The sequence below is a fragment of the Hypomesus nipponensis genome, chromosome 22 (genome assembly GCF_054491055.1).
Source record: "Hypomesus nipponensis isolate SF chromosome 22, ASM5449105v1, whole genome shotgun sequence".
Taxonomy (NCBI): domain Eukaryota; kingdom Metazoa; phylum Chordata; class Actinopteri; order Osmeriformes; family Osmeridae; genus Hypomesus; species Hypomesus nipponensis.
In genome coordinates, this window is record NC_140382.1 from 19,635,630 (window position 1) to 19,645,000 (window position 9,371).

The 9,371-nt window shown below is 48.2% G+C and overlaps 2 protein-coding genes across 2 annotated transcripts in view; one reads left to right on the forward strand and one right to left on the reverse strand.

The window, feature by feature from the left end:
• The first annotated feature begins 1,550 nt into the window (after positions 1-1,550).
• ucp1 (uncoupling protein 1) lies at positions 1,551-8,053 on the forward strand. The gene is made up of 7 exons (XM_084686323.1): positions 1,551-1,660; positions 2,426-2,556; positions 3,230-3,428; positions 4,110-4,307; positions 5,315-5,416; positions 6,357-6,537; positions 6,633-8,053. The coding sequence occupies exons 2-7, from the start codon at positions 2,431-2,433 to the stop codon at positions 6,733-6,735; spliced, it is 909 nt and encodes a 302-aa protein (XP_084542449.1). The 5' UTR covers positions 1,551-1,660; positions 2,426-2,430; the 3' UTR covers positions 6,736-8,053.
• elmod2 (ELMO/CED-12 domain containing 2) overlaps positions 7,131-9,371 on the reverse strand; it is a 7,258-nt gene continuing 5,017 nt past the window's right edge. Inside the window, exons 7-9 of the mRNA XM_084686324.1 lie at positions 9,256-9,324; positions 8,893-9,026; positions 7,131-8,381 (exon numbers count right to left, since the gene is read on the reverse strand). Coding sequence (XP_084542450.1) covers positions 8,227-8,381; positions 8,893-9,026; positions 9,256-9,324 — 358 coding nt within the window. The 3' untranslated portion in view covers positions 7,131-8,226. The remainder of the gene's footprint in view (positions 8,382-8,892; positions 9,027-9,255; positions 9,325-9,371) is intronic.

The following is a 9,371-nucleotide window of genomic DNA, read 5'->3' on the forward strand; positions in this document are numbered from 1 at the left end:
GGGGGGCCACAGGGGGGGCCAGGGACACCCTTTCCCGTCTGGAGTCACGTGACCTGTCCTCTTCTCACTCCTGAGATCGGCAACAAGTTATAGTAATAATAAGTAGCCTACTGATTTCATTAGCGGACGCTTCTATCCAAAGTTACTAACTGGGGGATTTGAACCTGCAGCGTCTTGACATGTAGCTGAATGCTGTAACCACTGAGCTATCCCTATTGTTTTCTAAATATGTTATGTTCTACATTTATTGTTCCACGTTCTAAAAACAATTCCAGTACCCATTTTGTTATAGTAAATTGCCATGTAAAGTCAGCTCTCCCAATCAGATTATGCTATAGTATTTTGCTATTATTATTAGTAGTGATGTTGTTACTGTGTGTGTGCAGAGGAGGGGTTACATAATGTAGGTGCTGAGTCAGTTGACCCTTCTGATAGAGCACAGCGCTTATCTGGTCTCATCTGAACTTCACTCTCTAGTTCATGTCACTGCCATCCCCTCTCTCTCCCTCCCTACCTCCCTCCTAGGACAGTAGAACTAGGACAGTAGTACTAGAACAGCAGTACTAGGACATTAATACTAGGATTGTTTTGCATAGTGCTTTAAGGGACTCATTCATGATCTCTGACTGTCTAAACCACACAACTAGTCATGTTCATGTTGGTAACTCATTGATAGTCAACAATTATCGCCAGTTCATGTAGGACCTCCTAAAACCCTTTCTGCACATTGGCAAAGTCAGACAGATCCATATCTGGTACCTAGCAGTCAGGAGACTGAGGTGATCTGGGCAGTTGGGACAAGTTCTTTGGAAGAGTTCAGAAACCAGCAAATCACAGAGTCCGCACCCTGGTGACAGGTTGCAGACAGGGGTGTGTGGGTAGTGACGATAATTGTGACGCCATGTCACAAACACCAGTGTGTTCATGCCAAATTAGCTGCATGGAAGCTTGTTCCCACATGGACTAGTCATTTGAATGGATAACGCTACAAGTGCAAGAAAGGCACATTACAAATACCATTTATGATTATTTTGAACAGACCTGAAAAAACAACACATAATACACACGTTCACTTTGACAATCCTAAATTAATGTTCACTCATATTTCTAAATGAATGTCAGAAACTTTCACTTTCAACCTGCCCTTATGTTCAACAGTCAAACCCATTCCAGTGGTCTGGTGTGACTCGAGGACTTGACCTGTGTTCAGTATTTCAACAGTCCTGGGGGGGTTGTCGAAAGCAGGTTATGAGACATAACCAGGTAAGTTAACTCTTCAGCTGACACAATGTTTCAGCAAGTCACTGGCAATGTTTCTACACCGCTGGGGAGTTAACTTACCTGGGTCTGTCTCCTAACCTGCTTTCTGGAACCCCCGTGGTTCTGGAAGAGTGTTTCTCAACCTGCGTATCATTGAGGTAACTTGGACATTGACTCAGGGACAGTTTGTACTTTGGTTCTTCCTCCTGTACACAGACCGCCTCCATGAGAGCGTCGTAAAACATGAAAACACTCATCAGAAAATCCTATAAATGCAGAATCTGAGAGCTGTTGCTCCTCTTTGCTCAGTCAGGCTTCCAGGAATTATAATCTGCTCTGAATCTAATCTTGACATAAACTGCAAAACATTTGGAGGGAGTGGAATCCCCTGGATTACAGTGTGAGTAGCTGGCATGCTCATCTGAAATGTTTTCATCTTCATTAATGTGAAACAACTGAAGTATTTATGTACATCCCAAGATACAGCAATTGATGCCATATTACATCTAATAGTTTTACATGCACATAGAATATGTTTGATTTGCAGTTTAGTGAATGGGAAATATTATGCAGAAAATTGGAGAGTAAAAAGGCTTAGTTGAAGCAGTTACCTCTCGATGGTGTACATGATTGTTGATGGTGAACCTTTCTTTCCCTGTCTTCCCGTCTTCCTCTCCTCTCTCCCCTCCTCCTTTCCCTCTTCTCCTCTCCCTCTCCTCATCCTCTCCTTCTCTCCCTCTCCTCCTCTCCCTCTCCTCCTGCTCTCCTCTCCCTCTCCTCCCATCCCTCTCCTCTCTCCCCTCCTCCTTTCCCTCTTCTCCTCTCCTTCTCCTCCTCCTCTCCCTCTCCTCATCCTCTCCTTCTCCTCCTCTACCTCTCCTCCTCCTCTCCTCCCATCCCTCTCCTCTTCCCATCCTCCTCCCCTCCCTCTCCTCCTCCTTCTCCTCCTCTCCCTCTCCCTCTCCTCCTGCTCTCCACCTCTCCCTCTCCTCCTCCCATCCCTCTCCTCTTCCCATCCTCCTCTCCTCCTCTCCCTCTTCTCCTCCTCTCCCTCTCCCTCTCCTTCTCCTCTTCTCCCTCTCCTCCTGGTCTCCTCCTCTCCTCCCCCTCTCCTCTTCCCCTCCCTCCCTCTCTCCCTCTCCTCCCTCATGGTTCTGGTCAGCAGGCACCATGGTGGGTCTGAAACCGTCTGATGTGCCTCCTCCACTGGGCGTGAAGATGCTGAGTGCCGGGGCGGCCGCCTGCATAGCCGACCTGATCACCTTCCCCCTGGACACTGCCAAAGTCCGACTGCAGGTAGATATCCTCCCCTTGGATACTGTCAGACTACAGCTAGAGAGACAATCAAATCTGTTTTCGGCCCTTTTCACAAGCAACATCACCGAGGGCTCACTCACACAACTATTTACACTCTGCTTTGTGTATCACTTTGAATAAGTGCCTCTGTTAATAGCCCTCTCCACCCCACCTCTCTCCCCTCCCCCACCTCTCTCCCCTCCACCTCTCTCCCCTCCACCTCTCTCCACCCCACCTCTCTCCCCTCCCCCACCTCTCTCCCCTCCACCTCTCTCCCTCCCACCTCTCTCCCCTCCACCTCTCTCCACCCCACCTCTCTCCACCCCACCTCTCTCCCCCCCACCTCTCTCCCCTCCCCCACCTCTCTCCCCTCCACCTCTCTCCACCCCACCTCTCTCCACCCCACCTCTCTCCCCTCCCCCACCTCTCTCTCCACCCCACCTCTCTCCACCCCACCTCTCTCCACCCCACCTCTCCCCCCCACCTCTCTCTCCACCCCACCTCTCTCCACCCCACCTCTCCCCCCCCCCACCTCTCCCCCCCCCACCTCTCTCTCCACCCCACCTCTCCCCCCCACCTCTCCCCCCCCCACCTCTCTCCCCTCCCCCACCTCTCTCCCCCCACCTCTCTCCCCTCCCCCACCTCTCTCCCCGCCACCTCTCTCCCCCCCCAGATCCAGGGAGAGAAGGCTTTGTCCCAGGGGGTCCGTTACCGCGGGGTGTTTGGTACAATCAGCACCATGGTGCGGACCGAGGGGGTCCGGGCCCCGTATAACGGCCTGGTGGCAGGTCTACAGCGACAGATGTGCTTTGCCTCCATACGCATCGGTTTCTATGACAACGTCAAGAACTTCTACACAGGCGGGAAGGACAGTGAGTGTCCCGGGAGAGAGAGAGAGAGTGTGTGTGTGTGTGTACAGAACTGAGAGTGTCTATGTGAGATTAATTTCCAGTTCGGAGGTCTGTAAAGACCAGGATCTGTGTGTGTGGAGACAGCAACTTGTGTGTGTGTGCGGGAAAAGCCAGAGGAGAGTCGTGTGTGTGTGTGGAGAGAGCAGGAGTCGTGTGTGTGTGTGTGTGTGGGGAGAGCAGGAGTCGTGTTAATGTAATGGTTTGTAGTGACAGACAACATGTCTGCCTCTGCAAGCTTGTTCCTCTAATCATCAACTGATCCCCCCCCCCTGCCCCCCCCTGCCCCCCCTTTCTGTTGAACCCTGTCCTCCCCGTTCACTCTATGCCCCTCCCTCCCTCCCTGTCCCCTCCTCCCCTCCCTCTCCTCATCTCACTCCCTCTCCCCTCCGCCCCTCCCTCCCTCTCCTCATCTCCCTCTCCCCTCCTCCCCTCCTCCCCTCCTCCCCTCCTCCCCTCCCTCCCTCTCCTCATCACCCTCCCTCTCCCCTCTCCCCTCCCTCCCTCTCCTCATCACCCTCCCTCTCCCCTCCCTCCCTCTCCTCATCACCCTCCCTCTCCCCTCTCCCCTCCCTCCCTCTCCTCATCACCCTCCCTCTCCCCTCCTCCCCTCCCTCCCTGTCCTCATCTCCCTCCCTCCTCCAGATGCAGGTGTGGGGATGCGCATCCTTGCTGGGTGCACCACGGGGGCCCTGGCCGTGTGTCTGGCCCAGCCCACAGACGTGGTGAAGGTTCGTTTCCAGGCCCAGGTGAGGCTGGAGGGGGTGCCTCGGCGCTACAGCGGTACGATGCAGGCCTACAGACACATCTTCCAGCACGAGGGCATCAGGGGGCTCTGGAAAGGTAATCTGTCTGGAGAGCAGCTCAGTGGTTAGAGGATATGGATCTGATGGTTACACTATCATTACATTGTGATAACACTGTTGTCACAATGTTGTGTTGTTTTACGCTATCATCACACTGTGATTACACTGTTTTTACACTGTGATTATATTGTGATTACACTGTTGTTACACTGTGATTATATTGTGATTACACTGTTGTTACACTGTGATTATATTGTGATTACACTGTTGTTACACTGTGATTATATTGTGATTACACTGTTGTTACACTGTTAGTGTATTGTTGTTACAATATCATTACATTCTGATTACACTGCTGATACAATTTAGCAACACTGCTGTGCACTGTTATTATGTTATTATTACACTATCATAACACTGTGGTTACACTGTTATTATGCTATTATTACACTGTTACACTTATTACACTGCTATAAACAATTGTACACTGTTTTTACAGTAATAGCACTGTTATTACCATGGGTGGGGCGAGGATGTGCCTTCTGGAGCTTGAGCCCAGAATGTTTTCTCAAAAGTCCCAAATTTTTTAGGTTAAAATTTATGTTGTCATTTACAGCAAATATAACAACATGCGTCCAACGTAATGTGTATGTTACATGAAGCTGAAAAAACGATTTTGTGCTCAAATTAATGCTAAATAATTGTGCTTGTGCTCTCCATGTGCTCACATTACCTGTGGAAGACTAGACTAGGTCCTAGGTTTGGGCTAAGACCCTCATGTTTACAACGTCTGGCTCTGCCCCTGGTTAGTACACTGTTATTACACCGTTCGTTTAGTGTTATTAGTGCAATTAAAATGTTATTACACTTTCTACACTTTTTACATAGTTATAACGGTGTTTGTTATTACACTGTTATTACACTATTATTACACTTATGATGTACTTTTGCCATCACTGATGCTCTCTGACCCTGGTTGACCTAAGACCCTGGTTGACCTAATTCCCTGGTTGACCTATGACCCTGGCTCTCTCCTCTATACAGGCACCTTGCCCAACATCACCAGGAACGCCCTCGTCAACTGCACTGAGCTGGTGACCTACGACCTCATCAAGGAGGCCATCCTCACTCACAAGCTGATGTCAGGTGAGACGGTCTGCACAAACACACACACACACACACACACACAAACGTCCTAGAACTCGGTTGAACCAGGGGCGTAGCCAGAATCATCTTTTTTGGAAGGCCTAGAAAAATATGGATAGGTATCTTTTCATTTTTATTACTTTGCGACGTTCACCTGGTGCATACTTTTGTGGAGACATTTTCGTTTTCGGGTAATCCTTAGAATAAATTGGGTAGGCCAGGGTAGGCACTGGCGTGCAAATCGGGGTGCCGCCCACTCCCCTCCCAACCACAACACGGACATATGACGTGGCGCGGTTGGCGCCCTTTACTGGTAGTGCGGGAGGGTTAATAATGGATGCACCTAGACGGCTGCCTATGTAGGAAGGACCGGCCCTGGCTATCAGTGACATGAACGATGACACACGCTGTAGTGCAAAGTACAGCGCGGCAAATCTGGTGTTGCAACGTCAGACATGGTTTTTGGTCTCAGCAGGAAACACAACATGATGTGTTGATTAGAATAGATGATTCAAACTTAAATAACTGGTCTGGTTTATAGTAACAAAACCGTATACAACTGTTCTTTCCACTCTAACTCTGTCTATAGCGGCTACATTGGGACAACCTAAAAGTCGCTGAGACGGTGAGGTTGGGCTTGCTTAGTCTGACGCGCTATCGAAAAAGATTAAGGGTCCTAAAACGCGTTGACGTAACTTTATTATATGGAAGTAACTGAACGTTCACAAATTAGTCAAAAGTAATAACAGTTAGCTGAAAAAGTCAATCCATTCACCAACTCTTCCTCCTTATAAGCCCGCAAGCGCACAGGTGTACAGGAGCTTAACACCAATTGAGTGTCACCGCCCATATCCACGTGACTCAATCACACCGCGATCGCACAATAACAAACAGGAATACAAGAGATCATGCCTGGCTCCAACACTGTCTCTTTCGGTAGACAATCTGCCATGTCATTTCGTGTCTGCGTTTGGAGCGGGCTTCGTCACCACGGTGATAGCGTCTCCGGTGGATGTGGTGAAGACGCGCTACATGAACTCTCCTCCAGGTCAGTATCGCAGCGCCATCAACTGCTCCTGGACCATGCTGACCAAGGAGGGCCCCAGCGCCTTCTACAAGGGGTGAGCTTACACTCACACACTCACTCATTACACACACACACACACACACACACACTGATACCCTCTCACACCCCTCCCCCTCTCTCTCCCTGCAGCTTCGTACCGTCTTTCCTCAGACTGGGCTCCTGGAACGTTGTGATGTTCGTGTCGTTTGAGCAGCTGAAGAGAGCCATGATGCACATCAAGGAGACCAGCTAGACCTCCCGCCTCCACACAGGAGAACCTGTAGGAACCTCCACACACACCACCAAGGAGACAAGGAACATACAACCACCTCTAGAACCGTGTTTCTGTCCTCACAGGAAGTTCTGCTGGTGCGTGAAAATGAGCAGAAAATCTTTTGAAGGATTTGTATGAACATGTCTTTAAAGTGCACATTAGTATTTGATGCTGAACTGACGGTATTGGAGGGGGAGAGCAATAAGACATTTATTTGTGACATCTGTTCTTACACCATCCTAAAGCCACCAACCCCAGGAATATAGGAGGTACCCAGATATATAAAGTAAAACGTATTTATGCAGTCGGAAAACAAATGTATATTTTTAATAGTATATAGTTTAATGTATGAAGTTACCCCACACACAAAATCATCACATCAGTATTTTTTTTATTGACATTTGAGGTTGGACGTGTCAGTCATTATAAATTGGGGTTTCAATATTGGGTCTACAAAATTACAAATCATCTTGAAAACACAGAGAAGTTTAACCCTATAAATAACACACACACACACACAATACAAAGTCAGCTTCACAACACACAACACCGTACGCATGTCTGAAAGAAACATTGCTGCCATCGCCACACCTCCTACTGAAATGACAGTATTGAAACGCATTAGAACATGCAGAGATTCGTTCATTCTATTGAAACGCATTAGAACATGCAGAGATTCGTTCATTCTATTGAAACGCATTAGAACATGCAGAGATTCGTTCATTGTCTAACAACAAAACTTGAGCACACACACATCGAAGCTTCCACAAATGACAGTTCTTCTCAGTTCCAAGATAACCTGCTCTGGACTGTCTACGCCGTATTCCTGAGCAAAATCACAATTACAAATACGAGAAGTTGTTCCTTTGTATGAATAAACCCAAGATCTTTGAAAGACATAATTAAATATGTCTTTTTAAGCCTAATTGCTAGCAGCTAGTGTTTAATAGCACTCTGTTACTTGAAACATATCATCAAGTAGTTCGTTCCTAGTCGAATGAAAAGTGCACGGTCATCCACTACAACTCTGGTTCCTCTGCCCGTTTACGTCAGAGTTGGGATGGTCAGAGTTGGGATGGTCAGAGATGATTCCACATATCTGCTTTCTGCTCACACACAAAGCGTGCTCTTTTTTTTTTTTTTACAGAATTTTAAATATAGATGTTAAATATAGATGTTAAGTAAATGTTTGATGTCACAAGAGACCTATGGCGTTAGAGCGTTGTCAAAATGGTGTAAAGTTTTTGAATAGTTTTGAGTCCTTACAGTTATCCACTATTAAAAGCGTTTAAGCTTTGTCACCTGGTTAATTGTCACCTGGGACACTTAGTATCTGAGCACCAAGTGTCTCATCTGGATCTCTGAAAATGAAGGAAAAAATAATACAGAAACAGTCATCAGAAACTGGTAAGAACATTGTTGTTCTCCAGGTGCTCCCATTCTTGGTCCTGAGGGGTGAGATGTTCCTGGTCAGCTCCTGCTGCTGAGCAGGACCAGAGACACACTGGGGTCCTGCAGCTGCTGTTTCACCTGATCGTGGAACTTCTCCCGGTAGTGGTTGAACTCCATGATGCTCTCCGGCTGCTCCTGAATCCAGAACCTGTCAAACTCATATGCCAAGTAACCTGAGGGAGGGACAGGAGAACGTATTTAGGTTCTCTGTCCCTGACAGACCTGGGCCAAGTGAGGAGAGTTTGATGCCCACTCTTAGCACTGTTGCAGCTTCAACTAAATCAAGTTCTCCTCCAAGTGGATGACCAACAGCAAAAATAGATTCTATAGGAGAAAGTGAGGTTTTTGAGGAGAGGGTGAGATTCTAGAGAAGGTGAGGCTCTAGAGAAGGTGAACTTCTAGAGGAGATGGCGAGGTTCTAGAGGAGAGTGAGGTTCTAGAGGAGAGGGTGAGCTTCTAGAGGAGAGTGAGGTTCTAGAGGAGAGGGTGAGGTTCTAGAGGAGAGGGTGAGGTTCTAGAGGAGAGGGTGAGGTTCTAGAGGAGAGTGAGGTTCTAGAGGAGAGGGTGAGGTTCTAGAGGAGAGGGTGAGGTTCTAGAGGAGAGTGAGGTTCTAGAGGAGAGGGTGAGGTTCTAGAGGAGAGTGAGCTTCTAGAGGAGAGGGTGAGGTTCTAGAGGGTGACTTACAGTAGAGCATGTGGAAGTGGTGCAGGCTAGGGTGGCCAGGGACACTGTTGTAGAAGTGAGGCTTCAGCAGCCCAGCTCTCATCAGGCTGTAGGCCATCTCAGTCAGGTTGATACCTACAATGGCATAGGAGTACCTGACACACACACACGCACACACACAGGGTTAGTACCTCACACACACACACGCACACACACACACACACACACACACACACACACACACACACACACACACACACACACAGGGTTAGTACCTCACACACACACACACACACACACACAGGGTTAGTACCTCACGCACACACACACACACACACACACACACACACACACACAGGGTTAGTACCTGGGCATGAGTCTTACCCTAGTCTGGGGTGGTTGGCATGAGACAACGCCTTGCGAGCTTCTTCCGTGTAGTTCTGACTAAAGAAGCTGAGGAAGAAAAACATCCAGTTCATCAACAAGCTCATAAACAAACA